This window comes from Sus scrofa, chromosome 2 (genome assembly GCF_000003025.6).
Source record: "Sus scrofa isolate TJ Tabasco breed Duroc chromosome 2, Sscrofa11.1, whole genome shotgun sequence".
Lineage (NCBI taxonomy): Eukaryota > Metazoa > Chordata > Mammalia > Artiodactyla > Suidae > Sus > Sus scrofa.
In genome coordinates this window covers 27,255,804-27,277,058 of record NC_010444.4, presented here as the reverse complement: position 1 = coordinate 27,277,058, position 21,255 = coordinate 27,255,804, and the positions used below count along the sequence as shown (strand labels likewise).

At 47.5% G+C, this 21,255-nt stretch overlaps 1 protein-coding gene across 3 annotated transcripts in view; it reads left to right on the top strand.

Annotated features, from left to right (window-relative positions):
- The window catches only part of KIAA1549L (KIAA1549 like), a 129,196-nt gene that overhangs the window by 89,783 nt on the left and 18,158 nt on the right, over nt 1–21,255 (top strand). For 2 of the 3 annotated variants that reach the window (XM_021083199.1, XM_013994444.2), the window contains exon 16: nt 12,759–13,109. In XM_021083199.1, coding sequence (XP_020938858.1) covers nt 12,759–13,109 — 351 coding nt within the window. Of the gene's footprint in view, nt 1–8,573; nt 9,323–12,758; nt 13,110–21,255 lie in introns of those variants that run through there. The other variant, XM_021083200.1, reaches the window with a different exon arrangement.

The window sequence follows — 21,255 nt, the reverse complement described above, 5'->3', positions numbered from 1 at the left end:
AACTCTGATTGACCCCTAGCCTGGGAACCTCCATATGCCAATGGGTGCAGCCCTAAAAAGACAAAAAAAAAAAAAAAGAAAAAGAAAAGAAAAATAACTTCGCATTAGAGAAAGCCATTCCTGTGTTTTACTTTCAAGTCGATTCCTTTTTAAAAGGTATCTGTCATTAATTGACTCTGGCTCATAGATTGCGCTCAGCGTCCACAAGCAGTACCATGTGGTAGTTATGCTTGTGGCCTCTGGGGCTAGGCTGGGTTCACGTCCAGCTTGGCTACACACTGACAGTGGGAAGCTGGGCTAATTACTTAGCCCATCTGCTCTAGTTTCTATATGTGGAAAAGGAGCATACGAGTTGTGCTTGCCTTATAGGGTTGTTGTGAAATTAATAAATGAGTCAATGCAGGTAAAGCACCTAGACGATGCCCAGTGAACACCAGCTCTCGTGGCTGTGGCTGACAGCTTCCATGAGGGACACAGGGATACCAGCTTTTTGTTTGTTTCATTTTCTCGGCCACACTGGCAGCATCTGAAAGTTCCCAGGCCAGGGATTGAATCCGAGCTGCATTTGTCACCCATGCCACAGCCGTGATCCTGTGGCAATGCTGGGCCAGGATTGAACCAGCAATGCCACGGAGACAAGCCGTATCATTCACCCACCGCGTCACAGCGGAAACTCCAAGAGAGGGCTACTCTTTTTTCTGTTTCTTTTCCGTTCCGGCATTTTAGACATCTCAGGACTTCTATGAATTTTGTCACACACCGCGATGCTGTGATTTATAATAAGAAGTATATTATTTGGTCTTAGTCCCTGTTGTTGGCACAGAGCTCTAAAACCCCCTGGGCTTTCCTGAGTGATGGGAGCATTCAACATCCTTATGTAAACATGGTGCCCTGGTGAGCCCTGAGGATGAGGGCTGCTGGTTGCCAGTGGAGACCACTGTGGGACTAAGGGTTGGCACTTTCAGTCCCACCCCCACCCCACCTCCAGGGAGGGGAGAGGGGCTGAAGATGGAATTCAGTTGCCGCTGGCCAGTGATCTAATCCATCGTGCCTATGTAGGGAAGCCTCCAGAAGAACCTAAAGGGACTGGGTTTGGAACGCCTCCGGGTTGGTGACCACATGGCGATTCAGGGAGCATGCCCTCTCGGAGAGCGTGGAAACTCCTTGCCCTTTCCCATAACTCACTCTCTGCATCTCTTGCATCTGGCTGTTCCTGATTTATATCTTGGAATAATAAATCAGCGATCTAGAAAATATTTCTCTGAGTTCTCTGAGCTGCTCTATGGAAATTAATTGAACCTCAAGAGAGGGCTTGTTGGAACCTCCAGTCTATAGCTGATGGGTCAGAAGCCCAGATGACTCCCTAGACTGGGGACTGGAGTCTGAAGTGGTGGCAGGGTGGGGATGAGGGCAGGACCGAGCTCTTAACCTTGGAATCTGCTGCCATCTCTAGGTAGTGAGTGTGAGAATTGAGTTGAATTGTGGACAACCGGCTGGTATCGAAGGGTTGGATGTGTTGGGAAAACTCACACACTGGAGATCAGAATTGTTCTCGCTAAAGAGAGGGTTGCATTCCTCAAAGGATGCCTGAGACCTTTGCCCCCATTGTCCCGACATAAGCCCCAGTTCCAAAGGTGACCTCTAAGAGCCCACGTTGCCAAACACAGGATAGCCAGCGGTTATAGCTCGGTAAACGGGACTTGCTCTGTAATGGAGTTTCCACTGCTCTGTGGAGGGTGGCTGGTCTTGGCAGAGAAAGACAGGAGGATGGAGCCGGTGCCAGAGATGCTGCTTCAGGGTGAAGATGGTTTGCTCTGGGAGCCGTGTGTAATGCCGAGACTGTCCCTCGGCCCCGAGGACACTGGACACCTTCTTTTCCCCTTGATTGTCCATCGCCATAGTCTCAGTGTAATTGTGGGTCACTCCTAGGGGAAGATTAGAAAGAAAAAGGATGTCCTTCTTTCTTTGGACCTCTCTGAGCCTATAATGTCTTTTCTACTCACTTGAAACAGAAATAGCTGTTTGCACATCCCTATAGCTTGGAAGTGACTGTGGGTCATCCTTTGGAAGGAAATCCAAGTGAAATTTGAAGTGTTGCTGAGATTTTTTTAAAAAACTTCCACTTGTACACCGGCTGCAGAAGAGACATCCTAAACCATTATTTTAACATCCCCCCCACACCCGCCCCCCATTCTTCGGGGCATCAGTCTCCCTTTGTTGTCAGAGAAGCTTTTGAAACATAGGCTCAGGAAGAAGCTGCTGCCGGCCCCTGTGCCGTGACGCCTCTTCTCCCACGAGGGAAAGTGGAAACTTCCTAAACTTTGGTTTCTAAAAGTGGCTTTGGAAATATGTCTCTGATTCATCAGTGACAAGCACCACTTGCAGTGGGGCTGTCCGAGCCAAAGCAGACACTGAACGGAGAGAAGCAGCCTTGTTTCCTGTGGCCCAGGGGACCTTGTTGGTGGAGAACAAGATGGACATGGAACCAGATCAATTCCTCTGGCCAGATGGTCCAGAAATGTTTCTTGCTGAAGCCGCCACGTGGTCTTGGGGCTCTCTTGCTGTGCAGCTGCAGAATTTTGTTCAGAATCTGTTCTCCTTGCTAGATAGAGCCGTGACTGGTGCTGAACTGAAAATTAAGGCCTGGGGGCAACTTTTGGAGAAAACCTTCATATTTTTGTGCTTCATAAATGAAGGGTGTGGGTGGGGCAAAGTGCTGTTGCCCGCACTTGTGTGTCCTGGAAAGTATGGTCTTGTAAGATATCTATCTACTTTTGGGCTTGTAACTCAAGAAATCCTATTTATTATTATTATTTTTATTTTATTTTATGTTTAGGGCTGTACCCATAGCATATGGAAGTTCCCAGGCTAGGGGTTGAATCAGAGCTGCAGCTGCCAGCCTACACCACAGCCACAGCAATGCCAGATTCTAGCCACATCTGCAACCTACACCACAGCTCATGGCAATGCCGGATCCTTAACCCACTAAGTGGAGCCAGGGATCAAGCCTGCATCCTCATGGATGCTAGTCAGGTTTGTCACCACTAAGCCATAATAGGACTGCCAAGAAATTCTAGCATAAATGGCTTTAAGAGTGCTTCACCCCTCCTCTTTAATTCCATTTTAGATAAGACCATCTAATTCATTTTAGACCTTTGGAAATGTCTTTTAATGTTAAAGATTTTTGAGCAGAAATTCTCCAGGCTTCTTTTAAGATTAATCTCCATTCATTCATTCAATAATTACTTAAGTTCTACTCTTTGCCATTCTGGGGTACAGTAGGACACATGACAAGATCTTGGCCTTTGTGGCACTTATGGTCCAGCAAAGGGAACAGATAATAAACATGTAAACACATAGACGTAAAGCACAATGTCAGAAAGGCTATGGCAGGACAGAAAGCAGGGCAAGGTGATGGAATATTGAATATAGAATATAGAACAACATAAAAAATATAGAAAATACACAATAACAGGAGGTGCTCTACTTAGATGGCCAAAGTAGGGCTCTCTGGCGAAGTGACGTTTGAATAGAAACCTGAAGTGAGGAAGCCAGCTGATCGCTGGAGGAAAAGTATTTTGGCAGAAGGAACAGCAAGTAGAAGGGCCCAGAGGAAAACGCTGCTTGAGGAGCTCAGAGAACATCCAGGAGACCACCTAGTGAGATGCCCTTTCTTGTTAAAGGGTCTCAGCTCTGACTCCTTCCTTGCATCCCCGCATCTCATCTATCAGCGGCAAGTCCTATCAACCCTCTTCCAAAATGCATCTTGGAGTTACCGTTGTGGTTCAATGGTTATGAACCTGACTAGTATCCATGAGGTTACAGGTTGGATCCCTGGCCTCGCCCAGTGGGTCAAGGATCCGGCGTTGCCGTGAGCTCTGGTGTAGGTCGAAGACATGGCTCGAATCTGGCATTGCTGTGGCTGTGGTGTAGGCCAGCAGCTACAGCTTCAATTTGACCCCTAGCCCAGGAATTTCCTTGTGCCGCGGGTGTAGCCCGAAAATGACAACAAAAAAGTGCATCTTGAACTCATCTACATCGTCTTTGTCCGCAGCCACCCTAACCCAAGCCCCTGCCATCTTTGAGCCGACCTCCCACAAATTCCAATCACATTTCTCCCCTGCCTAGATTTCAAGTTTCCCATGGCCCTTTGAAAGCAGTCCAGCCTTCTTGCCATGGCCGTCGAGATCCTACCTGATCTGGGCCCTGCCTGCCTCTCCAGCCCCATCTCCTGACCGTCGGAGCTCCCGCCATGTATCAGCGAGCCAGGGCTGCCATTGCCAAGTACCACAGACCTGATGACTTTAAACAATGGACATTTATCTTCTCCCAGTTCTGGAGCCTAGAAGCCTAAGATCAAGGCGCAGGCAGGGTTGCTTCCTTCCGAGGGCTGAGAGGGAAGGATCTGTTCCAGCCTCTCTCCTTGGCTTCCAATTGGCCATCTTCCCTCTTTACATGTCTGTATTCACATCTGCTCTTCCTGGAAGGACACCAGGCATATTGAATTAGGGCCCACTCTTTTTTTTTTTTTTTTCCTGTCTTTTTGCCTTTTCTAGGGCTGCTCCTGTAGCACATGGAGGTTCTCAGGCTAGGGGTCGAATCAGAGCTGTAGCCGCTAGCCTACCACCACGGCCACAGCAACGCGGGATCCAAGCTGCGTCTGCGACCTACACCACAGCTCACGGCAACGCCAGATCCTTGACCCACCGAGCGAGGCCAGGCCAGGGATCGAACCCACAACCTCATGGTGCCTAGTCAGATTCATTAACCACTGAGCCACAACGGGAACTCCAATTAGGGCCCACTCTAATGACCTCATTTTAGCTTATCTCTGTAAAGACTCCATCTCCAAATACAGTTGCTTTCTAAGGTGTTGGGGGCTAAGACTTCAGCGTAGGAATATGTGGGATGGTTGGGGGAGAGGGGCACACATCAGCCTGTAGCAGTTTCCTTTTCTCTTCCTCGAATACGCTAAGCTCTTTCCCACCCAGGACCCTTCATAAGCTTCTCTATGATCTTCACATGGCCACCTCTTCTTGAGGTCTCTCCATGTATGTCACCTCCTCAGGTGCTCCCATGCCATCTGGCTATGATACCCAACCTGTGTTGTTTTATTAAGGCAAAAATGTGTATATGATAAAGTATAAAGGTCTTTAGTGTCGGCGTTCCCATCGTGGCTCAGCGGAAATGAATCTGACTAGTATCCATAAGGGTGCAGATTCGATCCCTGGCCTCGCTCAGTGGGTTAAGGATCCGGCATTGCAGGGCTCACAGACAGGGCATTGCTGTGGCTGTGGTGTAGGCCAGCTGCTACAGCTCCAATTCAACCCCTAGCCTCAGAATCTCCATATTCCGTGGGTGCAGCCCTAAGAAAACAAAAAAATAAAAAATATATATATTTTTAAAAAGGTCTTTAGTATAAACTTAAATGAACTTTGACAAATGTATACACCTTTTTAACCACCAGTCCAGTCACATTTAGAACATTTTCATCACTTCGAGAAAGTTGCCTCGGAGTTCCCGTTGTGGCACAGTGGTTAACGAATCTGACTAGGAACCATGAGGTTTCGGGTTCAATCCCTGGCCTCGCTCAGTGGGTTAAGGATCCGACATTGCCATGAGCTGTGGTGTAGGTCGCAGACGTGGCTCGGATCCCAAGTTGCTGTGGCTCTGGTGTAGGCCAGCAACTACAGCTTCGATTAGAACCCTAGCCTGGGAACCTCCACATGCCGCGGAAGCGGCTCAAGAAAAGGCAAAAAGACAAAAAAAAAAAAAGAAAGTTGCCTCATTTTTCCTTGGGGTCAGTTTTTACTAGCCTCCGCATTGACAATCACTTTTCTGATACCCACCATCATAGTTTTACCTGTTCTTGAACTTCAGATAAAAGAAATAATTCACTATGTACTCTTTTTGGTGTGACTTCTTTTGCTCAGAATTTCTCTATGTTTTTGCATGTATCCATAGTTTATTTTTCATTACAAAATACTATTTCTTGGTATAAATATATCACCATTTGTTTACATATCACCCTATTATAGGACATTGGGTTATTTCCAGTTTGGAGTTACCAGAAGAAAAAACTTGTATAAACATTTTCACCTGGAGTTCCCATCGTGGTGCAGAGGCAATGAATCCTTCTAGTAACCATGAGGTTGCAGGTTCGATCCCTGGCCTCGCTCAGTGGGTTAAGGATCCAGCATTGCTGTGAGCTGTGGTGTAGGTCGCAAATGTGGCTTGGATCCCACATTGTTGTGGCCGTGGCGTAGACCAGCAGCTGTAGCTCCAATTCAGCCCCTAGCCCAGGAACGAGATAGACATGGAACCGTGAGTGCCTCCCTAAGAAGCAAAAAAAAACCCAAAAAACAAAAACAAAAACACAGCATTTTCACCTATGTATTTTGTGAACATTTGTGCTGTAACCTAAAGGTGTGTGTCTCCCTAAAATTCAGATGTTGAGATCCTAACCCCCGATGTGTTGGTATTAGGAGGGAGGACCTTTGAGAGGCTATCAAGGTCATGAGCGTGGAATCCAGGAATAGGGTTAGTGCCCTGATAGATGAGACCCCACAGCGCCACCCCACACACACACCACCCCTTCCTCTGTGTGAAGACACAGTAAAGCCTGAAAGAGGGCCCTCACCCACCACCACGCTGGCACCTTGGACTTCCAGCCTCCAGAACTGTGAGAAACAAATTTCTATCGTTTATAAGCCACCCAGTTTGTGTTACTTTATTCCAGCAGCCTGAACAAACTAAGACAGTATGTTTTTATTTATCTTGGATAAATAGGTAGGAGTGGAGTTTCTGGGTCATAATATATGTATGTTTTACTTTTTCAGAAACTACAGATAGGTTTACAAACAAGGTATACTGTTTACCCACCCACTGGCACAGTTTTAATTGTTTTTTTTTAATTGTTTTATTATAATTGATTTACAACGTTTGCAGTTCTAATTCTACTCCTCAGCTTCACCAACATTTGTGATTAATCTTTTTAATTTTAGCCTCTCTGGTGACTGGGAAATGATATACTTTTCCTAGTTACTAATGATGTTGAGCACTTCTTTATGCATTTATTGGGGATTTATGTCTCTCGTTTCTTTTTTTTTTCTTTTTTTTTTTTTTTTAGCTTTTTAGGGCTGCACCCGCAGGATATGGAGGTTCCCAGGCTAGGGGTCCAATCAGAGCTATAGCTGCCAGCCTACGCCAGAGCCACAGCAACTCAGGATCCGAGCTGCTTCTGCAACCTATACCACAGCTCACAGCAACGCCGGATCCTTAACCCACCCACAACCTCATGGTTCCTAGTCAGATTCATTTCCACTGTGCCATGACGGAACTCCAGGTGTCCACAATCTTAAATGCATATCCTCTAGCTCAGTAATTCTACTTCTAGGAATTTAGTGTAAGGCTACATTCATGGCTATATGCAAAATTTTAATCACAAGTATATACAATTCAGCTTTGTTTCCATAGTAAAATATTAGTAAATCATCTAAAATAGTGGATAGAGTTGAAAACTCCACATAGCACAGAATACTGTGAAATTTTTAAAGTTATTCCCAATAAATACATCTATTTATTGACAGGTTTATTTGCAATATTGTTGTATAAAAAAGGTTTCAAAATATATATAATTCCATTACATGTATGTAAAACCATATATATGAGGATTTGTCTAAAATGGGACATTTTCGGAGTTCCCATTATGGCTCAGTGATTAATGAATCTGACTAGGAACTATGAGGTTGTGGCTTCGATCCCTGGCCTTGCTCAGTGGGTTAAGGGTCCAGCATTGCCGTGAGCTGTGGTGTAGGTTGTAGACTCGGCTTGGATCCCGCGTTGCTGTGGCTCTGGTATAGGCCAGCAGCTGTAGCTTTGATTAGACCCCTAGCCTGGGAACCTCCATATGCCGAGGGAGTGGCCCTAGAAAAGGGCCACAGCCACAGCAACGCAGGATCCAAGCTGCTTTTGCAGCCTACACCACAGCTCACGGCAACGCCAGATCCTTAACCCACTGAGCGAGGCCAGGGACCGAACCTGCAACCTCATGGTTCCTAGTCAGATTCATTAACCGCTGAGCCACGAGGGGCTCCAAAATCCCACTAAAAAACCCTGCTCCCCACTCCCCTTCTGCCTCCTTGTCCTCCCCTACTTCCTCTTCTCCATCTCAAAAGCCAGAGAATCTTGCAGCAAGCGTGGGCTTTCCTTGGGAGACAAGAGGAGAGAAACTGACTTGGACCAAACCAACATTCTTTGTAGCTGCCTGGGGTAGGGTGATGGATGGAGTCAGGGAATAAGGGGGAGAATGTTGGCAAAGCACCAGGAATCATCATCTTTTTCCTATTTCATATGCATAGAAAACATCTGGAAGGACGTGCACGAAGGTCAAAATGTTAACATTAGCTATTTCTGGTGTAGGATTAGAATGGATTTTAATTTTCTTCCCTTTGCTTATCTGTACTTTCTAATTTTCTACCATGAACAGACATTCCCTGATTACTTTTTTAGAGTTTTTACTGAAGTCTATCTTGATTGATTTTTTTGTTTTTGTTTTGTTTTTTTTTCAATAGCTCCCCAGTGCTTTTCAAGAGCCTGAGGTTGGAGAAGCAAGTATGGTAAACTCCAAGTTAAGGAGGTTTAAAAATATATTCTCTGTCCCAGATACGTCACTGACTTTTGTACCCAAGCCAACCATCAGCCAACACTGGGAGGTTTGTCTTTGCTCCTGTCTCCCCCTTTTTGTCAAATAAAAGCAAAAGGTATTTTTGAAAATGTCCAAGGAGAAGGGCTTGGAGCAGGTTAAGCCACTTGACACATACGCCTTATCTGCAAAAATGGGCACAACTGTACGGCCCTCGGGGATTGGTGAGGTGACGAGTGGAAAGCCCAGGACTGGGCTGGCATGTCACAGGTCCTCAAGTAACTTGGCTATGTTCGGTTCTTCTTAACAGGCAATTACTAGTTTCAGCTTTGGGCTTGGCCCTCAACTGAGGGCTGTGGATCCATCACTAAGACACCCACCCAGCCTTAAAGGAGCCACCTGTCTGTGGGAGGAGGCAGATAGCGTTGGCCTAGGTGCCAACACTCTTCTAAGCGCTCTATCTTTCCATCCTTAGAGTAATCAGTGACACAGAGTATCTCAACTATTACTTTATAGTCTGTCCTCCTAGTCACAGAAGTCTTTTTGTCCCTCCGTATCTGTGGTATGGTAATGGAACTGTTTGTATATGCGGTGGGTAAGAGCTTGGGTGCTGGAATCAGACACTCTGGGTTCAAATCCCAGCTCCACCAATTATGGGCAATATATTGGATCTTTAATGCCTTGATGTCTTTTTTTTTTTTTTTTTTTTTTTTTTTTTTGTCTTTTTGCCATTTCTTGGGCCGCTCCTGCGGCATATGGAGGTTCCCAGGCTAGGGGTCTAATTGGAGCTGTAAGCCACTGGCCTACGCCAGAGCCACAGCAACGCGGGATCCGAGCCGCGTCTGCAACCTACACCACAACTCACGGCAACACTGGATCCTCAACCCACTGAGCAAGGCCAGGGATCGAACCGGCAACATCATGGTTCCTAGTCGGATTCCTTAACCACTGAGCCACGACGGGAACTCCCCCAGACCATAGTTAACACTCTGTTTTCAGATGAGGAGCCTGATGCGTAGGGAGTTCATGTGACTTGCTTGTAGCCATGCAGCTTTGTAGCATTGGAGGAAATTTGTTCGGGAATCTTGGCCCTTTATCTTAAGGGCCCTTTCTCTCAAATTCTGCTCCATAGGCAGCTGGACAGAATTTTTTATTTTGGTTCGATTTCACAGAGCTTTATCAAATGCCCAGTGTCTTGTGCTCAGCTCACGAGGGACAAGTGGAGTGGGCTCAGAGAGCATCCACACTTGCTCGAGATTCAATAAGCAAATCAAGTGTGACGAGAGGGAAGCCCAGGGAATCGGAGAGCGCGTCTTGTTTCCATCTCTAGACGTCAGGCGACTGAAAAAACCATGTGAAAACAGTGGGAAAACAGGAGTTCTCTATCGCAAACCTGTTGCGGTCATAGTATGTTCTGACTCTGGTCCCTCCAGTTAAAGGGAACCCCCCAGGAGTTCTCGCTGTGGTGCAGTGGGTCAAGGATCTGGCAGTGTCTCTGTGGCATCGTGGGTTTGATCCCTGGCCCGGTGCAGTTTGTTAGGATCTGGCCTCGCTGCATTTGTGGTGCAGCTCACAGCTGGGGTTCAGATTTGATCCCTGGCCTGGGAATTTCCAAATGCCGAGGATGCAGCTGTAAACAAATTTTTAAAAAGGAAGCCCGCCCCCCACCCCAGAGAAAATGGAAGCAGTTGGGGGAAGCAGAGGTTGATTTCCATTGGGGTGTTTTGGGGTAGCTGCAGTGGGAGCTTGGAGAAAGTGTCTCCACCTCCCCTCCAATGATAGTCTCCACCCCAGCTTACTCAGAGAACCTCCTGAACCCAGTACAGCCCCACCCCAGGGCTCCTGGGAGAACAGGAGAGTAGGAAGTTGTTGCTAAGAGGTATATTTTTGCCCTGCTGAAGGTGGAACTACAAATTCACATAATGATAGATCCACCAGGATGACTGGAAAGGCATAGCACAGCTCAGAGGTGGGAAAAATAACCTACCTCAGGGCCACTGATCTTTACCTGGGACTAGTTTAGCTCTAGATGCCCCTTATTTTTCAGGGAGACGGGGGATGCCAGGAGGAAGGGCAGCGTGTGGGTAGCAACCAGCATCGGCAGGGAACTGTAAGAGGCAGTGGTGCTGCAGAGTGTGTCTCACCTAGAATATCTTCTCTGTCCTGTCTCTTATCGTCTCAATGTACCTTTTTTTTTGTTTTTGTTGTTGTTGTTGTCTTTTTGCCATTTCTTGGGCCGCTCCCACGGCATATGGAGGTTCCCGGGCTAGGGGTCGAATCGGAGCTGTAGCTGCCAGCCTACGCCAGAGCCACAGCAACGCGGGATCCGAGCTGCGTCTGCGACCAACACCACAGCTCATGGCAACACCGGATCCTTAACTCACTGAGCAAGGCCAGGAATTGAACCCACAACCTCATGGTTCCTAGTGGGATTCGTTAACCACTGCACCACGACGGGAACTCCTCAACGTACCTTTTCAGTCTGGCCGTTGCTGCAGCATCTGCCCTGCACGGCAGCAGCTTGACCATGTCAGCTTTATCATCTCTGAGTTTTGCCCTGAGGCTTCTCTGCCCTATTCCATGGGACACCTGTGGGGCCGCGTCCCCCTCACCTGACCCCTGCACAGATATCACAGTGCAAGGACAGTCTCTGGAGCAACCCTGGACTCACGGGGGAAGAGAACTGGAGGACAGAACCCTGTTGTGCAATCCTGAAGCACATTCTGCATACTTCCCCAGATGGTCCCCAGCAGAATTCAGCCTCCGTGGCCCAGAGCAATCATTTATTTAGTACCCCACCCTCGACTGGCTTTTCTTCCTTCCCTAGTTTACTCATTCTAGGCCCCTGTTCCCCAGGAATTCTTTTCCAAAATAGATGATCTGTATGTAAGCATACATCTCATGTTCCACTTTGGGGAGCAAACTAAGCGAAGACATTGCTCCAGGTCACACGGCATTTAAGTTGTGAAACCCAGGTAGGAAAATATTCACTCTATGTAAAATAGCAATGAACACCTAGAACCAGGATATAAACAGATAAGTCTTTTCAAATAGGCATGCGTGCATGGGAGAACAATGGACACACAGATAAGTTTGGGAATGGAGTAAGAAATAATGTTAATTCGTTTTTTTTCCCCCATCTTGCTTATCTGTATTTTCTAACTTTTCTAAAGTGGCCATTGTTACCTGTGTCGTGGTTGGAGAGCATTGTGGCAATCTGATCTGTGCCAGTTTATTCATACAGGACCCTCAAGTTCTTTTAGCAGACGGTGGTGGCCACAGCCATACCTGAAGGGGACGTGGACTCTCCCAAGACCTTGCTATTGTATAATCACAAAAGCAAATCTCAGACCCAAATCTGCCACATGCGCAGACCTACTACGTAAGCATTCGTTAGCAGGCAAACATAAGGCGGTCCAGGCAGCCTGCTCTGGAGGCAGATGCAAACCCATCTCTCTGCCCACTTAGGTACTGCAGCTCCTCCCTGAATGGAAGGGCCACTGGAGGAAGGCAGGAGAAGAGTCTAGATCAGGGGGTCTCAAACTTGAGCAGGCATCAGAATCTCCTAGAGGGCTTGCTAAGGCACCGATTGCTGGGACCTGGCTGCTGAGCTTCTGACGCAGGGGCCCCACCCTTTGAGGTCTGATTTCGTTACGCTCTGCTAACTGGCATCAGGCAAGCAGCCATTCCCTAAATGGCTGGGCACAGGACCATTTAGAATTAGTCTGTGGTCTACAACACCAGCCCTTGGGGTGTGGACTCCAAGATGTTCTAGATTCTTCTTCCTAAAAGGCATAGGGTAGCGAATGTCTCTGAAAGGTTTGAGATGCCATTCATGTTTTCAGTGGAAAGCCCTTACTCATCCTCATGCTAATGAGCAAAGCCTGGTGTGCTCCTTAAGCTGCAGAGGGCTGCAGCGTGGCCTCCCTGCTACAGTGCCTGTGGACTAGCCCTGTAGTGTGAATTCCTGGAGAGGGCGCCTAGGGTAAAATATCAATGAGCACGAATGCCCAAAGTCACTGGTCCAAAGGGAAGATTTTTGAGTAAATGGCAGACACCAGTAATGGAAGGCAGGTTCATTAACTAATCACTGGGCATTTGTTTGGTCCCACAGACTGAGCCTGAAATCATAGAGGAAACCAACATTGACAGAGTGAACGAGCCCCGGGGCTATGCCCGGCCGAGGCAGGTGAAAGGCCACTCGGAGACGTCCACGCTGAGCTCGCAGCCCTCCATCGACGAGGTCCGGCAGCAGATGCATATGCTGCTGGAGGAGGCCTTCAGCCTGGCATCTGCGGGCCACGCGGGCCAGAGCCGGCACCAGGAGGCCTACGGCTCCGCCCAGCACCTGCCCTACTCCGAGGTGGTGACCAGCGCTCCGGGGACCATGACGCGGCCCAGGGCTGGGGTGCAGTGGGTGCCCACCTACCGCCCGGAAATGTACCAGTACAGTCTGCCCCGGCCGGTAAGTCAGACGACCCTCCAGCTTTCTTGCCAGGGGTGTTCCAACAGGGGTCTCAGAGCGGGGACTTTAGTGACGAGCCACCTTAGGATTTGGAGATGAACCTTGCCGGGATCTCATCCCATCCTCTTGCCGTGATCCAAGCCCCAGCCTTTTAGTCCTGTGGGCACAGGCGCACAGCAGGTCTTTATATCCAAGCATGATGCATTTTAGGGTGCATCTTTTCTATCCCTCCCTCCAAGGCCTGACCTCATTCTTTAGGCACTGATGCTTTTGTACAAGCCCAAGTTCAAGAACCTGGTTTATATGTCACAGTGCATTGCAAAGCCCCATGTTAGGGGGCCGTGTAGCCCTGGGGTTCCCAGCAGAGGCCCTGGAGGTGGGTGGCTTCACTTTGAATCCCAGCTCGACCCCTCACTGGCTTTGTACCTTGACGTTACTCAAATACGCTACCAGTGAAACAAATTAGAAAAAAAAAAAAAAGAACCAAATCCCTAGGGTTGTTGTAAGGATGAACCGAGTTGATATACATGAGGTACTAGAAGAAGGCCAGGCACACAGCAAATGCTGCAGAGGTTGCAGTCGTGATTATCTCATAAGTGGTAACTGCACGTCAGTGTCTGAGAAAGCACCCAGTGACTAAAAGCTTCCGTGATTTAAACAACCATTTTAATTAGTTTGCATTTAATTAGTTCATCGTCTTGGCATCTATAGGTATCTTTTTTAAAAGGCAGACGTTGTTTTATAAGCCACAGAACATAATAGACACTGCTTTGTGTCTGTGTATATCCCACCGTTGTAATATTTCATGCCATATTCCAAGGGGTTACTCATGAATAGAGCTTTATAAGTTGTTGTTGTGATATGTAATTCCCTACTAAAAAATTAACCTTTATTGAGTGTTTCACTTTTACTAGGTACTGATCTAAGTGTCAAGTGTATGTTAACCCATTTATTTAGTCCTTGTTACACACCTTAGTACACACAGGTATTAGTTTCATTCCTGTTTTACAGATGAGGAAACTGGGGTTACCCAGCTTGTGCAAGTCACACAGCCAGGAAGGGGAGGAAGGGGGTAGACCCAGGACTCAAGGCCAGATCGTCTGGCAACAGAGCCCATGTTCTTTTTTTTTTTTTTTCCCTGTTTTAGGGCTGCTCCCTCGGCATATGGAGGTTCCCAGGCTAGGGGTCTCATCGGAGCTGTAGCCACCAGCCTACACCAGAGCCACAGCAACGCGGGATCCAAGCCTCATCTGCAACCTACACCACAGCTCACGGCTGTGGTGATCAATGCCGGATCCTTAACCCACTGAGCGAGGCCAGGGATCAAACCCGCAACCTCATGGTTCCTAGTCAGATTAGTTAACCACTGAGCCACGACAGGAACTCCCAGAGCCCATGTTCTTAACCTGCCTTGTGCTGTCACATTCTTGCTCCATCCATATTATTTCTTTCCTTTGCCGTAGACTATCTGGGACACCTGTGGATTTGTGGAGCCCTGAGATAACTTCAGGCCTCCCCCAAAGCCCACCCTACGCTGGCACTTAATAAGAAACTGCTGTTATGCCACGTCACCACCTAGTCTCCACACTAGTGTGAATTTCCTTATTGTTCTTTGCTCCTGATTCCCCCCCTCCACTAGGTCTGTGGAATGTCTACCCTTAGCACGGCTCCTAATCCCCTCAGGCTCTCTCTGTCAGTGACCTCTCTTTGGTTTTGTTTGTTTGTTATTGTTTTTTGGGTTTTTTTGCTTTTTAGAGCCATGCCTGCAGCATATGGAGGTTCCCAGGCTAGGGGTCGAATCAGAGCTGTAGCCACTGACCTAGGCCACAGCCACAGCAATATGCGATCCAAGCCGCTTCTTCGACCTACATCACAGTTCATGGCAATGCTGGATCCTTAACCCACTGAGTGAGGCCAGGGATCAAACTCGCATCCTCGTGAATACTAGTCGGGTTTGTTACCACTGGTGCCATCTCTTTGAATGTCAGTCTCTGGCCCCATCTTTCCCTGTTGAGGAAGCTTTAGCAGCAAAGACCAGAGTTTATTTCAAACTGAGCCTCTGGGGCAGGGGCACCTGAGCTTGGGTGGGATCATCACCATTGCCAGGGCCTTAGGTCGGCAGGTGCAGAATTTCTGTTTTGTCCATTCACTCCAGGGTGGTCAGAGCACCCTGACTAAACTCACATCACCTGCTTTACTAGTAAGACTATTAACTTCCAAACCTGCAGTGAGAAGCTGGATGACCAGGTGGGCCGGAATACTTGTTTGCCAATCAACATGGTCTTTCATTAAGTAAAAGCCAGTTTGGGGAAAGGAAGACATTAGAAAGAGAACTGGTTGGTATGGAATCGTTTTTCTCAGTCTGTGATATGCAAACCCAGAGAACATAGTCGATAAAGGAGTGAGGGTGGGGAGTTCCCGTCGTGTCGCAGTGGTTGATGAACCCAACTAGGAACCATGAGGTTTCGGGTTCAATCCCTGGCCTCGCTCAGTGGGTTAAGGATCTGGCGTTGCTGTGAGCTGTGGTATAGGTCGAAGATGCGGCTGTGGCTGTGGTGTAGGCCAGTGCCTACAGCTCCGATTAGACCCCTAGCCTGGGAACCTCCATATGTCACGGGAGCAGCCCAAGAAAAAGGCAAAAAGACCAAAAAAAAGGAGTGAGGGTGAACGTAGGACATCTCTTTTGCATGCCATTTTCCGAGATGGGGTGGAATATAATGTAAAATTCTGTTCAATTTAAAATAGAAGACTTGGGAGTTCCCGTCGTGGCTCAGTGGGTTACAAACTCAACTAGTATCCAGGAGGATGCAGGTAATCTCTGGTCTTACTTAGTGGGTTAAAGATCCAGGATTGCCATGAGCTGTGGTGTAGGTCACAGATGCAGCCTGATCCTGCATGGCTGTGGCTGTGGCCTAAGCTGGCAGCTGCAGCTCCGATTCGACCCCTAACTTGGGATCTTCTGTGTGGCACAGGTGTGGCCCTAAAAAGCAAAAAAAAAAAAACAAAAAAAAACAAAAAAAACTGAAAAACAAAAAACAAAAAACAAAAAAAAAACAGCTTTGGGGCAATGCCCAGACCTCAGGAATAGGGGTTTGCCTCTGCCATCAGGGGACTTTGCTGGGTATGTTCAAGTAGCACTGCCTTCCAGAAGAGTGTCAGCAACTCTGGGGCTGCTGACACTCCCATCAGATGGCCATGCTCCCATCTGAGTAGGGTACAGATATCCCTTTTTCAGAAAGAGAAGAATGCTCACTGAGCCTTGCAAATCTATGACCTGAAAATACTTTCCCATGACAGTCATGTTACCGTTTCCACACTTACAGTTTTCCTAACTAATTGCTCATTAAATTGATACTTCTCCTTTATGGGGAAGAAGGGATCTTCTCACTGAGATTTGGAAAACATCTAATCTTACTGCATATATACCTGTCTCTTAAGGTAGCTGTCCCTTGGGAAGAGTTGCCGGTATCCATTCTACACCGATCCACACTGACTTCAGTTTTATTGGCTCATCTCCCCCATCAATGGACAGATCCTCTAGACAGAACATCAGTAAGGCAGCATGATCCTAAGTGACACAATAGAAAAGTTAGACTTAATCGACACTTTCAGGACATTACATCCACAAAAATCAGAATATACATTCTTCTCAAGTGCACATGGAACATTCTCAAGGATTGATCACATACTGGGGCACAAAGCTAACCTCAACAAATTTAAGAGTATAGAAATTATTTCAAGTATCTTTTCTGACCACAAGGGCCTGAAACTAGAAATCAACCACAGGAAAAGAAATGAGAAAAAACTAACCACATGGAGACTAAACAACATGCTACTAAAAAAACCAATGGGTCGATGAGGAAGTCAAGGATGAAATTAAAAAATACCTCATTGGCCCATCCTTCCTGATTCCAGACAAGGACTGTGTCCCTGGATTTTCCGTCATCCCAGAGGGGCGTGGCACCCACCAGCTGAATGACCTTGGCCAGTGGCCATCACTCTGAGCCTTGGATCCCTCAGCCATAGAATGCGGCAGGAAGAGGGCTGCAATGAGGAAGGAATGATAATTCGTGTAAAAAGCTTAACACAGTCCTGGCACCTTGTAAACACCCAATACGTGTTATCAGTTATTAATCAGAGTGCTTTGAATGGTGCTTCACACATCAAATTACTGGAAAAATGCTATCATTATGATAAAAATACTTTCTCCTTTTCATTGGCTTCCGCTATTTGTATCTCTTTCCCTGACCGTTCTGAGACTACATCTTCTTTTCCGTCTACTCTCTTAAATTCTTCTACGAGTATGCTCTGGGTGCTCAGAGAAGCTTCACTTCTGTTGAAGGGTGATTCTCTGTTTAAAGAACGACCAGGCCCCTCTAGCTGGAGGCCAGACTTGAGATCCACGAAAAGATCTGGGTTTCAGAGAGAAAAACTTAAACAACTGGGATGGTTCTTCCAGTGATGGGCAAGAAGATGCCACAATGCACAGCCATTATGCCTCAATTCAACAAAACCATCGAAAAATGTCGTTGTGGGACATATGAAAACGTAGATGGTTCTGTTTGTCCTAAGTCAGGCTTGGCAGTTGTGTCCAAAAAGGCGAAAACATTAGCGTCATATACTTACAAGATGAGGCCACCAAAAAAATCGGAAAGGGCTGAGAAATAACAAAGATGGGCCATCAGATGGAACCACATCAAAGGCAGTTCAGGAGTTCCCATCGTGGCGCAGTGGTTAACGAATCCGACTAGGAACCATGAGGTTGCGGGTTCGGTCCCTGCCCTTGCTCAGTGGGTTGACGATCCGGCATTGCCATGAGCTGTGGTGCAGGTTGCAGACTCGGCTCAGATCCCGCGTTGCTGTGGCTCTGGTGTAGGCTGGTGGCTACGGCTCCGATTCAACCCCTAGCCTGGGAATCTCCATATGCCGTGGGAGCGGCCCAAGAAATAGCAAAAAGACAAAAAAAAACAACAAAAAAAGGCAGTTCTTTTGTTAAGGTTTCCTTTTGCCAACAACACACGTGGTCCCTATTTTAATGAAAGGGAAAATAGCTAACAATACACAGTAGCAATGATGGTTCTTAACCTAAGTTCTTGCCAAGCCCCCTCGTGCTATGATAATGTGGAAATCAATGGACAAGGTGGCAATTTAGAATGATAACTATGATTACTTTTCAGCTTCCAAAAAGGAAGCACTCTGAGCTCTGCCCGACGCTAATTGGAAGCTGCTGGTTCTGAATGCATTCGGCCAGGCTGATGGCATTTATATCAGGGAAAAGGTTCCTGCCAGCAGCTGGAGATTTCTCCTGATCATATTTTACCCCTTGAATCTGTGAAGAAATTGGACTTGACACCTAAAGACCAATCTGATTTCACTAGCAGCCGTAATGGGTCTGTGTCAGGTGACATGAAAACATCCTGCAGCCTTCTCATGGGTGTCGGAGTGGGGGATTCGGAGAAAGGCAGCACGCTGAAAACATTTTCCCCACTGGAGGCTTTACAGGTGCAACCAACAGTAATAAATAATAATAATAACCACAACAGTTGCCATCTATTGCACTTCCACTGTGTACCAGACGGTAAGCTAAGTGCTGCTGTCTTTTCTGATCTAACAACCTCCCCATGAGGTCAGTATGGCTATCCCTGTGTACTCCATGGGGAAGTGAAGAAACCTACCCAAGGTGATTCACCTGTAGGGGGCAGAATTGAGCTTAGAACCCAGACCTAACTTCAAAGCCCATGTGCTTTCCACACTGGCAGGTGAGCCAAAGAGATGTCCCAGGCTCTGATGAGAACTTGACTCTCCAAAACTTCAGAGTGTGATCTTCTTATAAGGAAGCTTATCCAGTCTGATGGGATTTTTGTCCATTCCTCTCACTGCCCCTTGTAAGAAAGACGTCTTTACTAGGAGGGAATTGAGAATACTACAGCCTTTTTCCTCCTCTCCCCTCAAAACCAAACCAAAACAAAAAGATCCCTTCCTAAACCTTCATGAATGGTGAGATATGCAGACCAGTCAGGCAGTAGTTTGCATCCACCAAGAAACTTCTCCAAATCAAATTTGAATCTGTTCTGAGCTCTGGCCAGGTGCGGAGAAAATTCATTGCCAATCGTTGCACAAAAGTCATTGGCAGTTTGGTGACGTTGGAACAATGGGAGAGGGTCTACCCCAAGCAGCATTGTTGGGTGTTTGAAGATGGAGGGAAAAAAAGTACCCACTGAACCAAACAGGCATCTTGAGCAGGCAGCTCCATATAATCAGTGGATCCGTTTATTACAGAGTGACTTACATAGGGTAAGTATTATAGGGTTGGACTGGGCAGGTAGAGATCCAGAAGCATTTGCAGCTGCACCCCACACTGCAGAGAGGCCACAGGGACAATTTTATAATTAACCTAGGTTATAGGGGTACATGCTTAGGGACAAGGAGTGGTATCATCCTAAGTCAAGATTTATGATGGGTAACTGGTCTTGTGGGTGTGGGGAATACATCCACGAGGTCTTTCTCATTGTTTGGAGAGTAATGGCCCATAGAGGCCACCTGGACCTAATGATCATTAAATAATTATCTATTAACTACAAAGCCCTTGATGACAGCTGATTTACCCCGCAGTACAGTCCTGGGGAAGGTCAGTGGAAGGACAAGAGGAACTGAACGGGCCCGAGACAGCGTCAGTTATATTAACAGCCATACAATAGGGCATTGTCCAGCTCCTGAGTCCACAAAAGTAGGTCATTCTTTCTTACCTGGGACAGCCTGGGCTGGGGCGTCAGCCTGTGGATGGTCCTGAGAAATCCCCCATGAAAACCAACCCTGTACCTAGCATCTGGCAAATGCATACCCCTCTAGGGGTAGAGAAATCATCTGAGTGAGTAAAACCCACAGCTTATACAGGACGGCTGTGCAGGAGAGAGGGAGGAGGAGAGGAATTTGTCCCTCAGTTCACAAACTCAGGTGTGCAAGGCACGTACATTTCTCTAATCTTCTAGCACCCAAAGCTCAGTCTCAGTCAATTCAGGGTCTTGCGCCCCATCCCTGGATTAAGCTTGTGTGTGCGTTTAAGGATTGAGGGGTACCTACATGGTGCAGGGCATGGCCGGGGTGGGGAGAAGGCTCTAGTACTTGGTCCCAGTTTGTTCTCAGCTACCTGCTCTGGCTCGGGACCCTGAGGAGTCCATTTCCATCTAGCCTGGAGGTGTGAGTCCGGGCAGATCCTGGCTGATCCTGGTCCTCCTGCTTACAAGCTCTCTCTGCAGACCCCTCCTTCCGCTCCTCCCATGCTCGAGTCTCTGCTCTCCCCTCTCCCTCTCTGTCTCTTGCTCTCTCTGTCACACATACACCCCTTTGCCCCTTTCCCTTCTCTCTTCCTTGATTTAGTCTCTCCTCCACCTCCCCACCCCCATCCTCCCCGATTGAGGCGGGACACAAAGCCCTTTCCCCAGACCATCAGCATCTAAGCTCTCCTCTTCTTCCTCACCCCAGGGCGCTTACCTATTCTAGGAGCAGAGGAGTCTAAACAGATCTCATTTCTTCCAAATCTCTTGTTTTGGCGTCAGCTTTAGGCCTTGAGGGCTTTAAGGACTTGGGTTTTTTATATTTAAAACCATAAACTCAGAAATTCCCATTGTGGCTTAGTGGAACGAATCTGACTAGTATCCATGAGGATGCAGGTTCGATCCCCGGCCTCGCGTAGTGGGTTAAGGATCCACCATTGCTGTGAGCTGTGGTGTAGGTCACAGATGCGACTCGGATCCTGAGTTGCTGTGGCTGTGGTGTATGCCAGCAGCACAGGTCCCATGTGACCCCTAGCCTGGGAATTTCCATATGCCCCAGGTGTGGCCTTAAAAAGCAGAACAAAAACAAAAACCCCTAAACTCTTGCAATTCAATAGCTTTGGCTTTTCTTTTTGTCTTTTTTAGGGCCACACCCACGGAAGTTCCCAGGCTAGGGGTTGAATCAGAGCTACAAAAGATGGGATGCCCTCACTGCTTGGGGCAGGGGGAGGGCCCTGGATGCCAAGAACTGTGGTGGCAAAGCCTTGATCCCTACAATTACTTTCTCAAAACATTATCCTGTCTCAAAAGGAAGAAGACATCATTTATTGAGTATCTACTGTGTGCCAGATATCACATTGACATATGAGTCT